Here is a 25000-nt window from a genome sequence, read left to right on the forward strand (position 1 = left end):
GTCACCTCGGCCTTGTACCGCGGGCGGCCATGTTGAGAGTCTTCTTGAATGTGGACCACCATGCTACTCCGGTTCCCTGAATGGGAGGCCCTCTCCTCGGCCTCCCGTCTCTCTTCCTCGATGTTCATGAACAACCTGAGAACAACCAGATTGAGAAAAGCCCCGATGACAGTTAACCCCACCAGGATGTACATAAAGCTAAAGGCCACGTAGAGTGGCTTCCTCTGAAGGGCTCCTTTCGTCTGGAGGGCCACGTAGTCTCCGAACCCGATTGTAGTCAATGTGATAAAACAGTAGTAGAAGGCCTGAAAGAAGGTCCACTCTTCACAATGAGAGAAGGCAGCTGCTCCGATGCAGAGGGTGCCGATGCAGGAGAAGAAGCCGACGGCCACCATGTTCTCCATGGAGACCTCGGTGCTTCTCATCCGGCAACACTTCTTCATCCGTTGCAAGAGGTACTTGACAAAGGTGTTCATGCGTTCGCCGAGGCTCTGGAACATGACAAGGGTGAGCGGGATGCCCAGCGCAGCGTAGCACATGCAGAAGGCCTTCCCTGCATTCGTCCCAGGGGCAGCGTGGCCATAACCTGGAGAAGCAAAAGGACAACATGGATAAGTGATGGAAGAGGGAGGGTTGCAACTGGGGGAGGGGGAAGAAGGATGAAAGGACTGGAGCCCTCAAGATAAGAGGAAAGATCACAATGTTTGAGACAAGAGAGAGGGAGATGGTTTACTCCCTTATCCCAAAAGTGTTTTTTTCCAGAAGTCAACTGACTTTCATTTTTTTTGGGCGGGGGGAAGTTGTCTTGAAAACCTTTTGCTTCTCATCCAAGAAGCTTCTTCAATTCTGATTAATTGGTGGGGTTCCAAATTCCACCGTTCAGCTTTAGCACATCACCTTGAGGTTCAGTACTATGAACACAGGAGTAGACCTGCCTATGGAGATCCTCAAACAGGGGTCTTCAGACTTGGCCCTTTTATGACTCGTGGACTTCAACTCCCAGAATTCCTCAGCCAGCGGGCCTGGCTGAGGAATTCTGGGAGTTGAAGTCCACGAGTCTTAAAAGGACCAAGTTTGAAGACCCCTGTTCTCAATCATCCAGCTCATAGCTGTCCCAAAAGTTCTTTAAAAAAAAAAAGGCAACTGTTCTTTCTTGGTACTCTCTGTAAAAACATTTCTCTTCTCGTACAAGAAGAGCTGAAGAAGCTTCTTGGAGGAGAAGCAAAAGGTTTTCAAAGAAAAAAACAAGTTGGAAAAAAGCATCTTTGGGACATCCAAGCTCTGAAAGCACCAAGGATCCCTCACCCCTTGCATACCCTCACTTTATGATCGCATCACTTAGTGATGGAAATTTTGTTCTCTATTGCCATTGTCTACCTATATAGGCGATGCCATTGTGGCTACTACCGGGTACCATACTGTGTATGTGCATTGTAGAAACTGGAAAAATGTGGACTCCAAACTGCAGCTGTCATCCTGTCATCCCATAGGAAGTTCTCCAGCCTTGAATTGATTGTTAGGGCCCACCCCTTCTAAGGACTTTTTCAAAGGAGCAAGATTCCTTATTACCTGGAAATGAACCATTTGCCAATCATCATTTACTCCCGGCACAGTTTCCCAGGGTTGGCTTCAACCACATCAAATCTGCCCGAATTAATTTCCTATATGGAGCATTTTTAGAGAGAACGTTTGGGACCCATGTGCCGCCTGCAATGATTCCACATCAGAAAAATGCTTAATATTCTTTTTTCATCCCTGCAATCCAGAATTAGAGTCACTGGGAGTCATGTGGCATATACATTTCAATTACTGTCGTTAATGATATTTCATTAACCATCGTAAAGTTCATAATTAACAGCCTTAAATTATTATTAAAAACACTTTTTTTCAATTGATCTTAAAAAAAGTAGATGCTGCACTTCTGGGAAAATGCTATGATTGATAAGGAGAAGAAGAATCACCTGCCAATATGACACCCCAGACTTAACAATTGTCGATAAGAATAAAAAAAGGCTGGATAGTGGACACAGCAGTAACCTGGAGATAGCAGAATGGAAGAGAAAAATCCAAAAAGCAGTGCAAAGATCTGCAGATAGAAGGAGAACGAGCAAAGATAGTACCAATTGTGATAGATGCATTGGGGGCAATCCCCAAACATCTGGAGAACCTGAGCACCATCAGCGCTGAGAAAATCCCCATCAGTCAATTGGAAAAGGAGGTTTTGCTTGGAACAGCATGCATCCTGCGACAGTAACTTTAACACCATCAAATATCAACATCTGCCTATCCCAGATCCCTGGGAAGGACCTCGATAGGTGGACAAAAAGGCCAAATCCACTGTAAACATCTGGCTGACTCTGCAGTGGACCATTATAATGACATTCTTTTGTACTAAGACAAGAACCCTTGAAATGCAGCCCTATCCAAAGAATACGATCAAGTTATTACAATTCCAAGCGCACTGTCCCAGTTTATCTAGATTTAGTTAACAAGAGCACACATTCTTCTCAAAATATATATTTTGCCATTTTTCTGCTGCTGAAGAAGACCGTGGGTAATTTAAATCAAAAATTCCCTCTTTGGAAAAGTCAAAGGAACAGGCAGTCCCCAACGCCTAATATACAACCTCGAGGGTCCTCCAAATGTGGTTATTAAATTATAAATGTTAATGTGACATCAGGGGGGGGAATGATTGAAAACCTGGATGGAGATTAATTCAATTACCTATATTTAATGCAATTTTAATGTAATTTGCATGCAAATGAAAACCATTTCATTTCCCCTTCCTGTTCTCGCCACTTTATGGACTGTGGTTCTCTATTGCCACATTTGAAGACCAAGGGCAAACCACAGCTCAGGAACATAAATCATTTTTTTTTTAAAAAAAAAGCTTTTTGAAAATCTATGCAGGTAGCCCTGAATTTACGACCACAACTGAAACCAGAATTTCCATTGCTAAGAAAGGTGGTTGCTAAATGAGACAAGGCCAATTTTACATCCTTTGTGCCATGGCTGTTAAGTGAATTACTGCGGTTGTTAAATGAACCCAGCTTCCCCCATTGACTTGGTTGTTTCTGTCAGTTGTTAGGCAACACTGAGCCAGACAGAGTGATGATCTGATCCGGTGGAGAGCAAATCATTCCAAACATTTCAACACTTTCAACAGCATCATGGCTTTTGTTCCTAAGACGTTTGGCAAAAACGAGATTTAAAGATATCCACCAAGTATTAACAATGCAACTCTGGAGGTGGTTAGTATGTAGTATCAAGTTCCTAGGTGTGCAGTTGATGAGTAGGCTGGCTTGGTCACTCAACAGTGAGATACTGATGAAGGGGGCACAGCCGCGCCTGCATTTTCTGCATCGTATGAGAAGAGCACATCTTCCTTCCCCTGCCCTGACCAGGGGGACAATTGAAAGTATCGTCGTATTGTATTACTGTGTGGTTTGGAGGTATTACAGTTTCAGACAGAAAGGCAGTGCAGAGAGTGGTGAGGACAGCAGAAAAGATCATTTGAAGTTCACTTCCTTCTATCCAGGACATGGCATGTAAGCGATGCTTGATCAGGGTCTGCAGTATTGTCAGACTCTACACATCCTCTCCATGACCGGTTTTCTTTGCTATCTTCTAAGAGGGGGCTTCTCAGTATCCAAAGCAGAAGAACCAGATTCTGTAATAGGTTTATACCATATAGCAGGGATGTCAAACTGCCAGCCCACGGGCCGGATGTGTCATGTGGAAGCCACGCCCACCCCATTGGTGGCAATGGCAAAACCATCCCGAATCATTGCGTGATGTCACGTGACATCGTGAATTTAACATGTCTGCCATATAGTATCAACCTAGTTAACTCTCAAGACTCTTTTTATGTGTGTGTGTGTGTGTGTAGCATATGTATATGTACAGTATGTGCATGTGTGCAAAAGTGTGCAAGCAGCATGCGTGTGTGCGAAGCCATCCCCGCCACTACCACCATTGCCGCTTTTGCTGGTCTGCAGAGCTGGAAAAGTTGGGGACTACTGCCCTATACAATTCTGAACATATGGCTGTCCAATCTCTTCTAAAATACCTGCAGTAATGGAGCACCCATAGTTTCTGGAGGTATGCCATTCGACTGATTAATTGTTCTCACTTTCAGGAAATTTCTCCTTAATTCTAGGTTGGATCTCTCCTTGATAAGTTTCCATCCATTGCATCTTGTCCTGCCTTCTGGTGCCTTGGAAAATCTGTTGAGCCTCTCTGAGACAGCCTCCCAAATATTGTAAGACTGCTATCATATCACCCCAATCTTCTCTTCATTAGACTAGACCAGGGGTAGGCAACCTTGGCTCTTTTATGATTCGTGGACTTCAACTCCCAGAATTCCTGAGCCAGCCATGGCTCAGCTTGGAAACCTCTCCCTTTCCCCTCAGCATAGCTGGCTCAGGAATTCTGGGAGTTGAAGTCCACGAGTCATAAAAGAGCCAAGGTTGCTTACCCCTGGACTAGACATACAGGGTTCCTGAAACCATTCATCGTACGTTTTAGCCTCCAGCCCCCTTTGTTGGTCTTCTCTGATAATCAGTTAGCACTTTCCACATGCCAATGGAGGCTTTGTTATGGTAATTCAAGTTTTATTTCCTGTGCATCTTGTGTCCAACAAATCTGGGCAGTTTACAACATAATTATTTTTTTCCAGAAATTATAATCAAATATGATTTGCTTTGCTCAATGCAATGCAAAAATATTTTTGACTCAAACCAAAGAGCTTCCTTGAAAAAGTTCTCCAAGAAGCAGCCTCTGGTAGGCATGCAAACATTGAGTGTCCCACCCACCCTTCCCACCCCCAGATTTTCTCTTTTTATCAAAATAGCTCAGCTGATTTCCACCAAATCTTTTATAAAAGTGAATTTCAGGACAAAGGAAATGCAATTTGGAATATATATTTCATTTGTAAAATTCCTATGATTTTTTTTTTACGTATTATGTGCTCTTGGGTTATCTTCAACATTTTAGTGACCACAGAGATAGCTTTTCTCCAATAGAGCCATGGTGGTGCAGTGGTTAGAATGCAGCACTGCAGGCTACTTCTGCTGACTGCCGGCTGCCAGCAGTTCAAGTCTTACTGGCTCAAGCCGGTAAGGATGACTCAGCCGTCCATCCTTCCAAGGTCGGTAAAATGAGGACTCAGGTTGTTGGGGATGGGGGCAATATGCTGACTCTGTAAGCTCCTTGGAGAGGGCTGTAAAGCACTGAGAAGTGGTACATAAGTCTAAGTGCTATTACTATTATTGACAGGATGCTTTTCTGCAAGGGTATGCATGAAGCAGTAGGCAATTTACAGCAAATGAATCAAACATCGTTTCCATTTTTTCACTGAATGGCAAGGGAGATTGGATGATCACCAAGTTCCAGTTTTTCACATTTTACGAGTCTGAAACAAAAATTAATTGTAAAACTTACTACCAGAGAGGAGACTGTGGGAGATGCCAACAGCTGGCCTGACTTCTCCATGATGAGAAGCCAAGTAAGATCAGATCTGTTTGGAAATATTAGGGCTGCAGTCTACGGTGAGAAGAGACAAACCGTACCCCAGAAAAAAAGAGAATAACAAATAATTTCTTTATTGCCATCAAGAAAACTGTGCCATTGTCGCAATTGTTTTTATTGGGTATTGTTGTAGATTGTGATGTTAAAGAAACTAACTTGATGTTGAACATGATAACAGCAGCATGGTTACTGGTGGGACAATATTGGAAGAAGGATAGTTTGCCCACTATAGAAGAATGGGTGTTTAAAGTTTCGAATCTTGCAGAAATGTCTAAGATTTCTGCTTATTTGAAAGATCATTCACAGGAAAGTTATATTTCAGTTTGGAGGAGATGGATAAATTATATTCAGAACAAATATGGGACTAAAAAGTTCCATTTAGCTTATGAGTAGATTTTAGTGGGATATTGTTATTGGTACATTGTTTGTAGTTATGTTAAAGGGGAGTTAAAGCACATTATGAATTTGGTTAATTGTATATTATGCATAATTTTTATTTAGAATATGATTATTGTAACTATAATCCTGTATTTAGCTCTGGGAAGTGGGGGGGAAGTGGGGGCGTTTGGGGTGGGAGGGATTTGGGGATATATTGTAAAATTTTGTTTTTGTAAAACTCTTTAATAAAAAAAAAGAAAGAAAACTGTGCCGTTGTCTTCAGGCATTCATTAAGGATCAAAGCGAACTCAAGAACATTTTTATCTTTAGGACAATAAGGCACCACCAGTTACAAATTCTGAATGTCCCTTTAAACAAAGCTATAAATAGCTTGCTTAAAAATCCCTGCGGTAGGAACAATTTTTCCACTTGGAAGTCTACAAAGTGCATGATATGAGCTAAACGTAAGTGTGTTCTGCAAGCTCTAAAGTAAAATTGAACTAATTAGAATTATAAAGGCAGCCAAACTTTCCTTGATGCTAGCCAGTGAATTGTACTAACAGATGAAAATGAACACACTGAACTTCAGTTGAGCCTCCCTTCATCATCCTGGGGGGGGGTTTGGACTAGAAGAGCTCCAAGGTCCCTTCTAATTCTGTCGTTCTGAAATAAGCATCAGAATCCAGTGGCCTTTCTTTCATAAAGTCCATCACTTTTGTCTGTCTCTTTATTCAGAAGAGCAGAAGGTTTCTCCAAGACCAGAAGAAGCATGGCTGCTGCTGCATCATGAAAAGTTATCCTCACCCCACCCTGCCACAATGAGGTTATACGAAAATCTCGTTGACATAATTCAATGCTCATCAGAAAATCAAGCAGATGACAGCAAAGAGGCAAGGTTGAAAGAGTCACTCAAAGAGAAGGAGACAATGGCCACAACATACGCACTTCCATTCAAAGTCAGTTGACAGATAGAGCAGCCCAGAAGCCTGCTAAAATGAATCAGTTGAGCAATCAACCAACTCAGCATGGAAAACCGCTAAAAACAATGCTGGGTTTTTAGTAGTAGGGGAAAATATTTGTAGCTCAGCGTTGAATTGGGAGGTCCTTGGTCCTCTCTGAGCTTGGTTGGTTTTTTTGCAGAGGTTTCATTACCCAACTAGGTAATGATGCACTGATGATGTTACCTACTTAGGTAATGAAATGTCTTCAAGAAAACAGCCAAGTTCAGAGAGCACCAAGGACTCCATAGTTTTTAGCAGTAGAATACAGAACAATAGAGTTGAAAGGGACCTTGGAGGACTTCTAGTCCAACTCACTGCTCAAGCAGGAGACTCCAAAGCATTTCAGACAAGTGGCATCCAATCTCTTCTTAAAAGCCTCCAGTAATGGAGCACCCACATCTTCTGAAGGCAAGCCATTCCACTGGTTAATTGTTCTCACTGTCAGGAAATTTCTCCTTAATTCCAGGTTGCTTGTCTCTTTGGTTAGTTTCCATCCATTGTTTCTTGTCTTGACTACTGATGCTTTGGAAAATAGGTTGATCCTCTTTTATTTGTGGCAACCCCTCAAATACTGGAATACTGCTATCATGTCACCCCTAGTTCTTCTTTTCTCTAGACTGGCCATACCCAGTTCCTGCAAGCGTTCTTCATAGGTTTTCGTCTCCAGCCTTTAATCATCTTAGTTGCTCTTCTCTGCACTCTTTCCAAAGTCTTAACATCTTTTTACATAATGTGGTGACCAAAACAGGATGCTACAGCTACATAACTATACTAGTATAGTAGCTATTCTAGTGGATACTGTAGTTATGGCTTTAAAAAAAACCAGTTGGTTCCTCCTTTTCATTACGAGTTGCTTCAGGTTTGATTTTCTTCTACTTTTAAATAATGCCTTGGGGTTTGATCAATTTGAGATGTAAATAAAGTAAAATCATTGAAAAACAAGCAATCCATGCATTTTGGATCCATGGAGAGGAGTTGAACACTGCTTCATCTGCAGAATGAAAAAAATTGAAGTGGCATGAGGTCATCTACCTTGACATCAGCATGCATATTTGTCTATAAGATGCCTCCATCTACCATGTTGGCATGTGTGGCCAAGCCAACTCTGAGAAAGATGTAAGTAGAACTGATGTGATTAAGAACATCATTAAGAATACACTTCGAGGCACATATCCAACAAGGGGCAAATTGGACCGAGCACCGGGTGCCTTTTTCCCCCAAATAAATATCTGAAGGGTTGATGACAGCGGAAGCTAATGAGGTCAGGATTATATATTCAATATCTTGCATCTTGTCTTGTCTCATCTAAGTCAGCCCTGATATAGCCCAGCAACCATGAAAGGAATTCACAGGAGTCTGAAAATCAGGAAGGAATGTGAGGCTGGATTCGCATAACATGCCAGGTAAGATCTGAATGGAGTTGACAAGTTAGTAGAGCAACATCTAGCCAAGGATGGTGATTTTGAAAAAGCAAACACTCAGGCTTCGTTATACTCAAACGACAGGTTACTGGGAAATCTCTGAGTGGTAGGCCAGACTAGGAAGTCAACATCTCAAAAAGAAGGTAAGAATTAATGACTTCCATGTTATGGCCCAGAAAACTACACAGACTTGGTAGCTGAGTTTTGAAATCACCTGGAGTTGAGCTGAACTCAACAGTCTTTATCTTTGTGGTTCAGCATACAGGTACTCTCAACTTATGACTGCTCACTTAGCCACCATTCAAAGTTACAGTGGAGCTCCCTGGGAATATGTATGGCCCAGTTCCGAAGTTCCGATGGCCACCACCATTATCCTGCAGACACATGATTTTGGGCACTTGACAACTGGCCCATATTTACAGCCATTACTAGCATCCTACAGTCACATGACTGCCTGGGCTGTTACATGCAATGGACTTGGCCTGGTTTGCAAGCTTGCTGGGTTTTGCAGCTTTTCCTTATGCTCTTTTTCTTCCCTTGTCTCTGTCTCTCAGTGGCCTTGCAGCTCCAAGAATGGTCATTTTTCTCTTGTGGTCTACAAGAGATGGACCTTGGAGTCCTAGTGGATGATCACTTGAATATGAGCCAGCAGTATGCAGTGGCAGCCAAAAAAAGCTAGTACAATCCTGGCTTGTATAAACTGAGGCATAGAATCAAGATCACACGAAGTATTAGTACCGCTTGATAAAACCCTAGTAAGACCACTCCTGGAATACCGCAGCCAGTTTTGGTCACCATACTACAAAAAAAGTTGTTGAGACTTTGGAAAAAGTTCAGAGAAGAGCAATAAAGATGATCCAAGGCCTGGAGACTAAAACATACAAAGAACGGCTGCGGGACTTGGGTTTGGCTAGTCTAAAGAAAAGAAGAAACAGGGGAGACATGATAGCAGTGTTCCAGTATTTGAGGTGCTACTACAAGGCAGAGGGGGACAGGTTGTTCACCAGAGCATCAAAGGGAAGGACAAGAAACAATGGTTGGAAGCTGATCCAGGAGAGAAGCAATCTGGAATTAAGGAGAAACTTCCTGACAGTGAGGACAATCAACCAGTGGAACAGCTGGCCTCCAGAAATCATGGGCGCTCCATCACTGGAGATTTTTAAGAAGAGGCTAGACAGTCACTTGTCTGAGATGGCGTAGGTCCTCCTGCTTGAGGAGGGGGCTGGACTAGAAGACCTCCAAGGTCATTTCCAGCTCTATTCTATTCTAGGTTGCTAGACTGGTGCCTACAGAGTTCACCTCATGCCTGACCTGATGGCTCATACTAACACATTCTAACGGCATTTCTCTCTCCCTCTTTGCCCATCTGTCAAACCTCCTAAACATTATATCAGAAGACAAGTCATCTCTTGAACACAGGCTGAAAAGGCAAATAGACAGACGGCTACAAAATGAAAGAACAGCTCTTTAGGTCAATATGAAAACCTTGATCCATATATGAGTAGTTCCAGAGCATCCCAGCTGCAAACTATCTCATTTTTAATATCAGGTGATGCACCAAGGATGTCTTCATACAAATGCAGGTTGTAGAGTCCTCGGTGCTCTCTGAACTTGATTGGTTGCTTGCTGACATTTTGTTACCAGACTAGGTAACATCATCAGTGACCCAGGTTGATTGGGACTTCATTTCATTACAGAACCACTAAGGCTATTTATTTCCATCCTTTTCAGGAATGCAGTTTAAAGCATCCCTGACCGATGCTTTAATCCCTAATCTCTGCTTCTAAAATAGTGTTTCCCAACCATGGGAACCTCCAGGCATGGGAACTAACTCCCAGAATTCTCATCAATGCCATGCCAGCTGAGGAATTTGGGGATTTGAAGTCCACACAAGTAGAAGTGACCTTGGTTGGAAAACACTGTTTTAATTCATCTGAACTATGATGTGGATACATGCTGCTTATCTCTTGATATCTTGGTATCTCCCACAACATCAACATGTAAGGAAGACCTTATTGTGGACCCAGAAAGGGCTTAAAATACAGTTTTGTAGAGGTCAGCCAGAAGAACAGCACATGGTAGTGTATGATGGGAAGGTTCTCCACCCTTCTAGCTGCACCAATCCCCATCTCCCTCTTCCTGGATGTATGGTACAGTTTCTGGCTATGGGCTATGTAGTATTTCTGCTCCCACCAACCACGTTTCTAGAAGAAGGGACTATCATGACCAGCTTCCTCCTCCAATGTAGATGGAGTTTTCACAGCATGTGCAGTTTACTCATCTGTAACCTGGGCATAACAATGGTGAGGAACATAGTAGTGATGGTGATCCTAGCGATAACAATAAATGAAAACAATCTCTTCAGCAGACCTGTCAAACTCAAGGCCTGCGGGCCAGATCTGGCCTGTGATGTGTTTAGATCTGGCCAGCAAGCATACTAAAAGGAGGTGGTGATTGAGTATGTGGGTGGGGGGGGTGAGCCTATGTCATGGCAGTGCCAGAGAGGCCTGGGGGAGAGTCAGCTGGAGCTATGGTGTTGCTGGGGCTCTGCAGAGGCCCCGAGATCGGCGCACATGGCTCCAGCTGATGGGGGCTTCTGGCGGCCTGGGGGTGGCCGGCAGCCACAAGCACTCTTCGGGGGAAGAGTCAGCTGGAGCTGTGGGGCTGCCGGGATTTGGCAGGGGATGCCAGAACCAGTGCATACAGCTCCAGCTGATGAGCGCTGTGTGAAAAGGCCAGCTGGGCAGTGAGCGGACACATGGGGGAGGAGAGGAGAGGATATTAAAAGAAGGGGTTTTGGCGGGAAGGAGGAGGAGTGAGGGGGCAAGAGAAAGCGATAGGGAGGAGAGGAGAGGTGTCACTGGGGCAAGCCTGAGGGAAAGAAGGGAATAGGAGAGGGGGGCTCCTGTGGGGCAAGCCTGAGGGAGAGAAGGGGACAGGAGAGGGGAGGCTCCTGTGGGGCGAGCCTGAGGGAGAGAAGGGGATAGGAGAGGGAAGGTGTCTGTGGGGCAAGCCTGAGGGAGAGAAGGGGATAGGATAGGAGAGGCTCCTGTGGGGCAAGCCTGAGGGAAAGAAGGGGATAGGATAGGAGAGGCTTTTGTGGGGCAAGCCTGAGGGAGAGAAGGGGACAGGAGAGGGGAGGCTCCTGTGGGGCAAGCCTGAGGGAGAGAAGGGGATAGGAAAGGAGAGGTGTCACTGGGGCAAGCCTAAGGGAGAGAAGGGGATAGGATAGGGGAGGTGTCTGTGGGGCAAGCCTGAGGGAGAGAAGGGGATAGGAGAGGGAAGGTGTCTGTGGGGCAAGCCTGAGGGAGAGAAGGGGATAGGATAGGAGAGGCTTTTGTGGGGCAAGCCTGAGGGAGAGAAGTTGATAGGAGAGGGGAGGTGTCTATGGGGCAAGGCTGAGGGAGAGAAGGAGACAGGAGAGGGGAGGCTCCTATAGGGCAAGCCTGAGGGATAGAAAGGGATAGCATAGGAGAGGTGTCTGCCTGAGGGAGAGAAGGGGATAGGTGAGGGGAGGCATCTGTGGTGCAAGAACTGAGGGAGAGAGGTGATAGGAGAGGAGAGGGTCCTGTGGGGCAAGCCTGAGGGAGAGAAGGGGATAGGAGAGGGGAGGGTTATGTGGGGCAAGCCTGAGGAAAAGAAGGGGACAGCAACTGACCCTTTGAGGGCAACCATAATGATGATTCAGCCCTCAGTGAAATTGAGTTTGACACCCCTGCTCCACAGCATCATGTCCAGCATCATAGCAGCTTTGTAAGCTGCAGCCAGAGAACAGCAGCCTGTTCTTCCTTTTAAGGAGATTAAAAGAAAAGCATCAATCTTATGATTTAGAAATCAATTTCATTAAAAACAAGGGAAAGAGTAACCTTCTTGTAGCTGGCATTGCCAAGTACCCAATTACAATAGGACGGAATAAGGCATTTAACATTGATAAATATCCAAACAGCAATAGCCCACAAACCCACAACCACACTCTGCCAGGAATTATCCAGAACCAAAGACAAGATACAAACAAAAAACCCACATACCCAAGCAGTGTCCCAATATCAGGTTCCCATACAATTCCACGAGCGGACTGGGACACAGATCTGATGGGTAGGATCTGGGCCCAAACAGCCTGAGATGGCATATAACATATAAGACTTCAGTTAGCTCTGATACGTTTTGAGCACTTATGTCAGAAGCAAATATCTTGAGATAATTAGGAGACACTTGTCCAATATAAATTCATAAAGGAATTGGAATTCATGAAAACAGAGGTATCTGAACACAAATCCTGGAACACAACTCTGAGTTTGTCTCTGTGAAGAAAAGAGGTCCCACCAACTTAATTCTGAAGCCAGATGATCCTGGCTAATCCTTGATTCGCTGGATTGCAACTTTTGTGCAAAGTTTTGGAGCACTTCCCTTTAGTTTCTTTTAACTGAGATTCTTGGGTCACAATTTGGTGCCTCCTGTCCCCTCTGGGCCAGATGTATCTGGTCATCACACTGCAAAAATGGTTGCTGAGTCCCTGAAAAGCGTGCAGAGAAGAGCAAAAAAGATGATAAAGTATATGTAGGCTAAACCTTATGATGGACATTTGAGGGAGCTAGGTATATCTAACCTATCAAAGAGAAGGATTAGAGGGGACACATTAACTGTCTTCCAGTACTTGAGGGGCTGTCAGAATCCATTTATATCCCATTCATAAATGTATGTCTACAATATTATACCCCTCCCTGGATTCTGCCAATTTCCCGAGGGGAGAAGAGAAGATGTTTATTCAGTCAAAGACCAGGGAAAACCTTTTGAACTGAGGACAACAAAGGGAGGGAAGGGAAAAGGAGATCTGGTTTGTATCTCCATTTGAATCTGAAAGGGAAGGAGGCAATAGTCATGAAGGCACGGGAAGATCCCTCTTTCCCACGAAAGGGTTTGACACCTAAGTTAAATTGATGTGGGTCTGACCAAATGGGTTTGAGGGGAGGGGTTTGAATCGGCAACTCTTTATAAGGTATCAAAGTGTAACACAATGCCAGATCCTGTCTTGTATTTCCACAACCGGTCATGTCCTAGTAAAAACTCCTTTTGGACAAGACCTGACTCCAAGAGTTCTTTATTTTCCTAAGATGTGGATTGGGGTGGGTCCTGACAGAGGCTGTCTCTAGAAGAGGTGGGTCAACTTATTGTCCAAAGCACCAGGGAGCAGGACAAGAAGTAGTGGGTGGAAGCTTGTTAAAGAGAGTTCCAACCTTGAAGGAAGGAGAAATTTTCTGACAGTGAAAACAATTAATCAACAGAATAGCTCGTCTCCCACAGTTGTGAGTGCTCCATCACTGGAAGTTTCCAAAAATAGTCTGGACAACCATTTGACTGGGATGATATAAGATCTTCTTCCTTGAGCAGGGAGTTGGACTAGAAGACCTCCATGATCCCTTCCAGCTTCATGATTCTATGTACTTGTACTTCCTATAAGTTCTGTCTCCCAAAAATGTTCAACTTCCCTCCTACCATGTTTCCTCCTGACAAAGTGTTAATTAGTTCTCTGATTCCACTGCAATCAGCTCACCAAAACCATGTGGCCCTTATCTTGCTTATAACTTTCACTTGTTGATTGGGTAAAATTCAAAGACGTTGAGTCCTTTATCATGCTTCAATCACTTCCTCGTTCAGATGAGATTTGCCACTGCCCACTTCCTCCACTGGGCACATGGGCCCATTGAGTTGATCCGTTTAAACATCTATTGGTTCCTAATAGATCTCAGAAGATGCTTAGAGACAAGAATTTGATATTCTGCTGGAAGAGTCAGAAGGCAGCCTGAGTACGCAATGTGATTTCTCTTGAGTGGTCTCTGTTTGGTCAGTGTCAATGTTCTCACTCGGGTCGAATCCCAAGTGCCGTGTAACAGAGTGAGCGCCTGTTACTCGTCCCAGCTTCTGCCAACCTAGCAGTTCGAAAGCACGTAAAAATGCAAGTAGAAAAATAGGGACCACTCCGGTGGGAAGGTAACAGCGTTCCGTGCGCCTTTGGCGTCTAGTCATGCCGGCCACATGACCACGGAGACGTCCTCGGACAAGCGCTGGCTCTTCGGCTTTGAAATGGAGATGAGCACCGGCCCCTAGAGTTGGAAACGACTAGCACGCATGTGCGGAGAACCTTTACCTTTACCTTTACACGTGTATATATATATATATATATATATATATATATATATATATATATATATATATATATATATATATGTGTGTGTGTGTGTGTGTGTGTGTGTGTGTGTGTGTGTGTGTGTATGTATGTGTGTGTGTGTGTGTGTGTATGTATATATGGGCAACACATACCAAAGTTGATGACACACACACAGGATCATAAAGAAGTCGTGAAAGTAAACGTTTCCCACACTTTGCCTTACTTTTGGATAAATCAAAAAGCGAAACATCCACTTCTAAAAAAAAGAAGACCTCTGAAAATTCAAGCAAAGGAGTGAAATATTTTAGCACCTTTTGTCTCCTTAAGAGTGGAGCTGCTTTTCAAAGTCATTTCCCTTGTCTCTATTTTGCTTCTTTTGACCTTGTGCCGATCTTCAGTCCTGTAGTGAGACATCTGTTTTGGTATACAAGCTTGCCATGACATCACCCCCACCAGATTTAGCACTGTCTCATCATCAGCTAAAACCGTGTGAATCACCAGATCCAGCAGGACTCCATGGAGGTGTGAGCAAATGAGGGCAAGATTTTCAAGGGTGAGAAAAGCAAAATGGTCCAAGGTGAAGATAACCAAAGAGAAGAAAATGCATCTCAGTTCTTTACCTCAACCTTGGAGTAAATACTTCCTTTTTACGTCTCAAGCAGCAACCTCATAGGCATAGCCAATAATCAATATCAGTCTATAACATCTGAAAGGATCCACAATTGGAAACTTTAGCCTAGACTTTTTGTCATTAAGCTTAAACTGAAATCTTTTAATACTGCAGGATCCAATCTTTGTCACTCACCAGGACCAAGAGGCTTTGTCCCGGTGACCGACCCAGATTGGATCCTACAACATTATCCTGGGATACGTATATTCACCTTCATCGTGTTTTAATTCTGTTTTTTTTATGTTTAACATTTGCAACATGCTCATTTGATCAAGCAGCTGTGACATTTGGAAGATTACAAGGAGACTAAACAAAAGTAAAAAAGAAAAAAGAAAGAATATTATGAAAGCTAATCTAAATTAGTTTGATTTTGTATAATTAGCATAGTTCTCATAGTGTCTATTTTCCTATTTTTTCCAAAGCACCTGAGGATAGGACAAGAAATAACAGATGGAAGCTTATCAAACAGAGAGCCAACATAGAACTAAGGAGAAATTGCCTATCAGTGAGGCAATTAACCAGTAGAACAGCTTGCTTTCAGAAGCTGTGGGTGCTCTATCACCGGAGGTTTATAAGAAGAGATTGGACAGCCATTTGTCCAGAAGGGTGTAGGGTCTCCTGCTTGAGCAGGGGGTTGGACTAGAAGACCTCCAAGGTCCCTTCCAACTCTGTTATTCTGTATTCATAAGGAATACCTGCTACTCCTCATAAGAACTAACTAACTACATTCAATGCTATAAGACCTCAAATTTGATAACAGCTGCAACGTTATTGGTAGGACAATATTGGAAGAAGGACTGCCTGCCTACTATAGAGGAATGGACGCTTAAAAGTGTCAAATTTAGCAGAAATGGCTAAGATTTCTGCTTACTTGAAGGATCATTCACAAGAAAGATACATTTCGGTTTGGAGAAGATGGATAGATTATAATCATGGGTGCCTTGATGATGTTGCCTAGTTTGATAATGAAACATCTGCAAGAAAACCACGCAGCTCAAAGGGCACCAAGGACCCCACACTTCAACCCTGAGCTACAAATATTCTGTTCTATCAAGACTAGAACCGTCCATCTCCAAACTACTTCTGGAAGTCTCACCATATAACAAGCAGGATAAAAGAGCAGATGGGAAATCTGGCCAACAACGTAACACATATACGAACAAACTAGTAAGGGGTTCTAGCCATCTTGGCCTAAGGCAAGGAACACCAGCCAGGTCTTGGAGACTGTCTGAAATGCATCAGGATGGAAGCTTTCATACTAGAGTTAGGTTTTGTACTTGGACTGATATAGGATACATTACAAATAAACTAGGGTCATATTTGGGGAGACCCAATCTGGAGGTGTGGAAGGGTTTGGAAATGTTAATGCTGTGAAAAAGTGTGTTAGGACATTAAATCTAGTAGCCGAAACATTGTGAACAATGGGCTAGAACACACAGTGGTAGCTGATTGGTTGGAGAGTGCTGGCTCCTGCATGAGGCAATCTGCGCTATGATTGGTTGCTGTGGGTGTAAAGGGGGAGCTTCCCTTTTTTCCCGCCTTTTTCTTCTGTGTGCTCTGTAATGCTGTTGGTGACTTACCTCATGATGTCCGTGTGTTCCTATTTTGTCTGCTGTAAATATAAATGCTAAATATATTTACTTATACAAAACTACAAGTTTGTGTCAGTGTCTCTGATTTCATTTGGACACCTGCTGCGCAATTCCCTAACAAAGCGTGACTAAGATTAAATGCAAAGACCAAACTCATGACAAGATATATAGCGACCGCCTTCACAATGGCTGTTCTGTACCAGCCTGCTACCGGCCCTGCAACAAAAGCAGGGACAACCCCTTTACAAATGGCAAGAGGCTGGAATAAAGCCTGCCAAATTTATTCACATAAAACAGAGCAAGACAAGACACCAACCATAAAACATAAGCTAAGAAACAGGAACTATCCAAGCGGTTGCCTTCAGCAAACCAGCCCTCCCACACATTCCCCTTAAATACAGTTCAGGGCGTGGCCTCTCTCTGCCTCCTTCCGAGGTGCCCCATTGCCTTCCTCTGTTTACTCCTGATTGACTGCCTCCTGCGTCGGGCGTCCTTGAACAGGGCCAGCTGTGGGTCATCTTCATCCACGCTGTCAGGCTCACACAGCTGGGTCTCCACCAGGTGGGAGGGGCCTGGCTGGGGGCTCTGCGGAGCCTCAAAGCCATCATCATCAAGCTCTTCAACACCCCCCTCCTCCTCCTCTGAGTCGTCCGACCCAACTGCTGAACCCACAGGCTGACCCTGAATCACAACAATGGTAATAGAGATGTTGAGGTGATCAGCACTATCAACAATAAAGGAAACTGTAGTTAAGAAAAGCACTGCACATCAGCACTTGGTAGGATAGCAATGAAGGCTTTGGAAAAGATATTCAGATGCCAGGATGGTGTCTATACTTAAAAAGATAAAAGTCATGAAGGCAGTGGCTTTCTCAGTGATGTTCTACAAAGTGAAAGTTGGACTTTGAAGAAGTAGGATACAAAGAATATCGATGCTTTTGAACTTTGCTGCTAGATAAGACTAGAGAATACCATGCATAGCCATTGAAACACAAAAATGGATAATAGAATGAATCAATCCAGAGACACTTCAGATTCAAATGAGCAGGCTCCAATTATTATATTTCAGACATGTTATGCAGAAACCCAGTTCCCTTCTGTTATGCAGAAACCCAGCGGGAAGGAAAGGAGAAGACGACTAGCAGCAAAATGAATGAGCTGGATTACAGAAGTGATAATACACCATTGTTGTTGTTAGCTGCGAAGTCGTGTCCGACCCATCGCGACCCCATGGACAATGTTCCTCCAGGCCTTCCTGTCCTCTACCATCTTCTGGAGTCCATTTAAGCTCACGCCTACTGCTTCAGTGACTCCATCCAGCCACCTCATTCTCTGTCGTCCCCTTCTTCTCTTGCCCTCAATCTTTCCCAGCATTAGGCTCTTCTCCAGTGAGTCCTTCCTTCTCATTAGGTGGCCAAAGGATTTGAGTTTCAACTTCAGGATCTGGCCTTCTAAAGAGCAGTCAGGATTGATCTCCTCTAGGACTGACCGGTTGGATCGCCTTGCAGTCCAAGGGACTCACAAGAGTCTTCTCCAGCACCATAGTTCAAAGGCCTCAATTCTTTGGCGCTCAGCCTTTCTTATGGTCCAACTTTCACTGCCATACATTGCAACTGGGAAGACCATAGCCTTGACTATACGCACTTTTGTTGACAGGGTGATGTCTCTGCTTTTTAGTGTGCTGTCTAGATTTGCCATGGCTTTCCTCCCGAGGAGCAAGCGTCTTTTAATTTCTTGGCTATTACACCATTAGAAGATTGAATACCCCAGTTGGAACAGATGTCCTGAAGAAGATCTATCTGTATGGTCACTATGAGTTGATGCTGACTTAGTGGTACACAATTAAGCAAGCAAGCAAGCAAGTAAGCAAGGATAGGGATAATTTTCCTCCAAAGGTTTCACATTCCTCTACCTACCCTTAATTTTGCCCCAATATAGGAATGTCTCTTTCCTATACCAACACATACTGAGTGTTTTAGGAAATTCAACCAATCAGAATAGAGCTGGAAGGGACCTTGGAGGTCTTCTAGTCCCACCCCCTGCTCAAGCAGGTAACCCTATACTGTTTCAGACAAATGGTTGTCCAGTCTCTTCTTAAAGACCTCCAGTGATGAAGCATCCGCAACATTTGTAGGCAAGCTGTTCTACTGGTTGATTGTCCTCACTGTTAGGAAGTCTCTCCTTAACAATCTTGGCGGTATTACAACAGGACTCTGGATAGCGCATGGGGCATCCAATCTCATCTAATGCAAGGCAATCTCACCCCAAACAACTTTTTGCTTTGCTGGAGGGCAGAAGTCTTCTGATGACTTACATGAACTGGCCAATCTGAATATCTTCCCACATGTTTAACAGAACTCTGTACAACAGCTGTCTCCAACTTTTTAGGCACCAGGGACTGGTTTTGTGGAAGACAATTTTTCCATGGGGGAGAATGAAGAGAGCACAACCTAGATCCTTTGCACACACCGTTTACTGTAGAGTTCACATGCCTATGAGAATCTAATGCCTGATCATCTGAGATGGAGCTAAGGCAGTGATGCTAGTGTTGGGGAGTATCTGCAAATATAGATGAAGCTTCACTCGCTCGCCCATTGCTCACCTCCAGCTGTGTGGCCCAGTTCCTAATAGGTCATGGATCGGTACCAGTCCCATGGCCTGAGCTTTGGGGACCCCTGCTTTACAATCTCAACAGCATGGGGTCAGCAAGTCTACGAAAAGAAACACAAGACTGTATCGTCTTGTAGGGATGGTCTTGAACAGAGGTGGACAATTAGTTTTTTCAGGAGGCAACATGAGAAATCGGGTCTGTTGTGGAGGGCTGAGCCAACAGGGCTGTGAAGGTGTATAGACACACATGCACACACATACATACATTGGAAAAAAATAGCAGTCACCTTCAGAATAAAACCAATGCAATTGTATTGTCTGCATGGTGTACATTTATTTACATTTTATTTCTAATTTCCGATTGACCTCATGTACAATATTATTTATTGTATGGTGTGTTCACATCAGATTTTGACAAAAAACACAAAGAGATAAAAATGCAAAATATTATAAATGTATGTCTAGATTACAGGCATAATTTTTTGCTTCGTTTGCCACAGCCAGGAAGTCAGCAAGGTCTCCAATATAGGATCTCTCACTTGGGCTGGATGTGGCCTGGGGACTGTAAAATACCCAGATCTGGTCTAATAATGGCTCTCCAGGGAATGTTTGCTTGCTTTTGTTCTTACTCCAAGTTGGCGGAGAAATTGAAACCAGAGTAGTTTCCAACCAACAGAGACTCTTACAGACTTACAGTTAATGGACAGCCTGTAATCTTGTTAGATTTATGAGATTAGTGATTATACCTCTTATATCCCATTATTTTGGAATTGTAATGCTTTCTGGTTTGGAAAGTAGAATAATAGCAACGTTAGGAGAGATTAGTTCTACTCCTGAATCAATGTTAGTATTAAGATTAGGGCTGCACCCCACAACTTCTCATGGATTAAAGGTAAAGGTAAAGGTTTCCCCGCACATGCGTGCTAGTCGTTTCCGACTCTAGGGGCCGGTGCTCATCTCCGTTTCAAAGCCGAAGAGCCAGCGCTTGTCCGAGGACGTCTCCGTGGTCATGTGGCCGGCATGACTAGATGACAAAGGGGCACGGAACGCTGTTACCTTCCCACCGTAGTGGTCCCTATTTTTCTACTTGCATTTTTACGTGCTTTCAAACTGCTAGGTTGGCAGAAGCTGGGATGAGTAACAGGCGCTCACTCATGGATTAGCACAAAGCTAATGTCAGGTCCCCAAATCCTCATTCTTTTTCCTGCATATATATTCTATTTTGGGGCCTGCCATTCTGCTGGGGGGGAGGGGGCACATGCTTTCACTTGGGATAATTTTCGCTTTCTACTTTCCCTCCCCTGCCTCTATCATCTTCAGAAAGGAATGTGTCTCCCTTATCATGGACATGGTTACAGAGAAACAAAAGGTGGAGAAGACCTTGAGATGTGTGCCAACTGTACCAGCCGGCCAGAATTTGTGCCACTTGTAGATTGGCTGGATTTCAAACGGACATTATGACTTTGGTGGGAGGAGAAATATCGCTAGCTTAACTGTACCGTTTGTGCGGGTTTTCCCCCAGATCTTGCCTTGACGTCCCTACTGTCACTGACCCTTAACAAAAGCCTCATTTTGAGACAATTCCTGTTTCAAGAGTTCTGCTTTCTTGGGTGGCTAGTTCAAGTGGGTCCTTACAGCTCATCTATGGGTCCTGCAACCTTGAAAGCCATTTATAAGACGGGTCTCAAACAGCTACATGAAGAAAATAGAACAGAACAATAGAGCTGGAAGGGACCTTGGAGGTCTTCTAGTCCAGCCTCCTGCTCAAGCAAGAGACCTTATACCATTTCAGACAAATGGTTGTCTGGTCTCTTCTTAAAAACCTTCAGTGTTGGAGCACCCAGAACTCCTGAAGGCAAGCTGTTCCGCTGGTTAATTGTTCTCATTGTCAGGAAGTTTCTCCTTAGTTCCAGGTTGCTTCTCTCTTTGATTGGTTTCCATCTATTGTTTCTTGCCTTCAGGGGCTTTAGAAATGATAATAAACAATCAACCTCACGGTGTAGGTATTAAAATATCGGTTATGATGGAAATTGGCCTCTTCAGTAATTGACATGGAAACATTCAGGTCAAGTACTTTAAAAGTACTTCCACCACAATGCAAGGTCTCAGAGAAGTAGGGAGAAACTTCCTCATACATGTCTGATGATGATCTCCATTCAGACATGTCTGACTCTTGACGATTCTATGAGGCAGGTCTTTCAACCTCTTCCAATCTTGCACTGCTTCTTTGAGTTGTTCTATTCTCTGGGGTCTACTCCCTATTATTTAAGCAATTACTGTATAGTCATGACCCATGTCTTTTCTGGGGTGATAATGGCCAACTTAGATTACTGCATTCGTTCACTGTTAGTCTCTATCCTTAGCTGCCAGCTCAGCTATGAGTCTGCTAATAATACTCCAGCCCCTGCTATGAAAGAATCTTTTTTTCTGAACTCAAAGGCTCGACCAGAAGGAAATCCCTCCAATACCAAAGAGATTCAGTGCATTAGGAAATAACTTATCTTGGCTCAGAAGGTCCCATTTGTCTTCCAGATGACATCAGAAAAATATAGACTGCACTTACGAGCAAGAAAGGAAAACTTATGCTCAATGTGACAGAAGCTTTCAACTTCCTTTGCCCTGGCAACAGTCATACTTTTCATTTTCATTTGGTTCTGTGCCCTACCTTCTCCCTGATAATCACCATGCTTTAAAACAAAAACATGAAAATTTATATCAAGAACGGAATTGCTGCAGAAATCCCATCTCTGCCCTACTGTATTTCCCAGGGTTCATGGTAGCTTTGGCCAAATGTCACCCAGTCTTGTTCCTTTGGCAGAATATTGTACAATATGCCCGAAGATGCATGTAGATGGGTCCATATAAAACTTTTTATCCTATCTAGTTTTCTTCCTAATTTGATTCTTCCACATTCACAGCTTCCATTTTTTTGCAGTCAGAAGGACCCAGTCTGGTATGGTAGTGAAGGTTTAGGAAGGGCTTTGGACTAGGTTCAAGACAACGCTTGGCCATGACAGTTCAGTGGGTAACTTAGGTGTAAACACCCTCTTTTAGCCCAACTCATGGGGTTCTTGAAGTATATATAAAATGAAGACAGACCTCCTTAAATACTGTTTGCAGTGAGCTCTTGAAGAAAAGGAAGGAGGAGGAAGAGGAGGAGGAGGAAGAGGAGGAGGAGGAGGAGGAGGAGGAGGAGGAGGAGGAGGAGAAAAGGACTGTGGGGTGCTTGGGCTTCTCTGTGCTTGGTTGTTTTCTTGCAGACATTTCATTACCCAACTAGGTAACATCATTAGTCCTAGAAGGGAGTGGGGTTTGCAGAGAGAGAGAGAGGGAGCAGGAGGAGGAGGAGGAGGAGGAGGAGGAGGAGGAGGAGGAGGAGGGAGATCACTAAAAGTTTGATTTCTAAATTCCAGAATTTAAAATGGAAACATCTGTTAACTTGATGTTTGACTGGTAAGGGTTCCCCCATCACTATATTGCAGATTTCATCAGGCACAAGCAACCAGACCCACTGTAGAACACAATAAAGTTGTTGGTCCAAGCCAACAACTTTATTGTGTTCTACAGACATTACAAGAATTGTCCCAGACTGTTACCGTTCCCTTGGGAATAACCAGATGAGATTCCATGAGCTTTAGGGAGGTTTGGGCAGCTGCACAAGGACTCGAGGCTAGTTCCCTGCTTGACCCCTCCTCTCTGCTTGACTGGGGGTTTTCCAACAGGGCTCCATGTAAAGTATCGTGGAAAGGAAAGGAAATGGTGATACCATGCTACCAATAAATGATTAAAATGGACTACATCGTGATTTGAGGTCAGCTCATGGTGGATTTGGGACATTCTGATGTGAGAAAGTTTGGTTTTGGAAGTGAGGTATCTCTTCCTGTATGAGTTATCAAGAATTCTGGGGCAGCTTCATTTGCAGATCTTCACCCCAAATGACAAGTTGTGGAAGCAAACCAATTTGTTTGTGCCATCAGTTCCCAAAGGGTCTTTAAGCTCTGATCAAAACAACACTGATATGTTTTGTGCAATAGTCACTTGCTTTTAGTTTCTTAAAATAGGAAGGCACCTCGTGCGGGATAGAGATGTGCTAGACAAATAAGAAATAATAATTATCCCCAAAGCCCATTTCTATAAAGAAAAAAAAAGCTAAATCCGAGCCAACATTTCTCAGAAGAACTTTTTTGCTAAGCAAATTTAGCATTTTCTCCCCCACTCAAATCAACACCCACCACTTAGAGACAGAAAACAGTCTGCAAAGAATTTCCTGGGCCTTTATGGGAAGAAAAAGTGACTGTTCTGAAGATAATTGACTGTTCGGTGCATTTTTTTTTTTTCGCCGGATGCCTGAGGTCTTTGGCATTTTATGACAGCATATTGATTTGCAAATGTAGAGGAAGTTATGCTGCTGCATTTCTTATTGTTAAGTTATGACTTACAGTCAAGGCAACCAGCAAACCCCCAAAAAACTCCAAATCTTTTGCCTGTGAGGACATCGACAAGCTTCAGTTCACATTCTGGGGAACACAAAATCAATAAATAGGGAATATCCTTTCAAGATCTTGTTCTTCTTCTGGCGTGGTTGGGAGGGCTCAATGACAGTGACTCCCTATGCATTTTGTTATTTCCCTCCCCCTCACCTGCTTTATAATTTTGTTTTATAGAATAGAATAGAATAGAATAGAATACCTGTAGAATAGAATAGAATAGAATAGAATAGAATAGAATAGAATAGAATAGAATAGAATAGAATAGAATAGAATAGAATAGAATAGAATAGAATAGAATAGAATAGAATAGAATAGAATAGAATAGAATAGAATAGAATAGAATAGAATAGAATAGAAAATATGGAATGGAATACAATGGAATGGAATACAATGGAACGGAACAGAACAGAACAGACCAGAACAGAATAGAATAGAAAATATGGAATGGAACGGAACAGAACAGAACAGAATAGAATAGAATAGAAAATACGGAATGGAATGGAATGGAATGGAATGGAATGGAATGGAATAGAATAGAATAGAATAGAATAGAATAGAATAGAATAGAATAGAATAGAATAGAATAGAATAGAATAGAATAGAATAGAATAGAATAGAATAGAATAGAATAGAATAGAATAGAATAGAATAATTTAATTAATTTAAGGGACCTTGGAGGTCTTCTAGTCCAGCCCCCTGCTCAAGCAGGTGTACCTATACCATCTCAGACAAATGACTGTCTAGCCTCTTCTTAAAAATCTCCAGTGATGGAGCGCCCATGATTTCTGGAGGCAAAGCTGTTCCACTGGTTGATTGTCCTCACTGTTAGGAAGTTTCTCCTTAATCCCAGGTTGCTTTTCTCTTTGATCAGTTTCCAACCATTGTTTCTCATCCTTTCCTCTGGTGTTTTGGTGAACAACCTGGCCCCCTCCACCTTGTGGCAGCCCCTCAGATACTGTCTCCCCTTTTTCATTTTTTCTTTAGCAAGCCAAACCCAAGTCCCATAGCCGTTCTTCGTATGTTTTAGTTTCCAGGCCTCTGATCATCTTAGTTGCTCTTCTTCTGAAGGGCTGTCTTAAGGGGCTGTCACAGAGAAGAGGGATTGACCTATTCTCCAAACCATCTGAGGGCAGGACAAGAAGTA

The 25000-nt window shown here is 43.4% G+C and overlaps 1 protein-coding gene across 1 annotated transcript in view; it reads right to left on the reverse strand.

Annotated features, from left to right (window-relative positions):
- Positions 1-25000, reverse strand: part of KCNK9 (potassium two pore domain channel subfamily K member 9) — a gene marked incomplete at its 5' end in the record, with an annotated part of 135322 nt that overhangs the window by 667 nt on the left and 109655 nt on the right. The window contains one exon of the mRNA XM_081323061.1: positions 1-586. This exon is cut by the window's left edge and continues 667 nt beyond it. Coding sequence (XP_081179187.1) covers positions 1-586 — 586 coding nt within the window. The remainder of the gene's footprint in view (positions 587-25000) is intronic.

This window comes from Vipera berus (assembly GCF_964194415.1).
Source record: "Vipera berus genome assembly, chromosome: 3".
Taxonomy (NCBI): Eukaryota; Metazoa; Chordata; class Lepidosauria; order Squamata; family Viperidae; genus Vipera; species Vipera berus.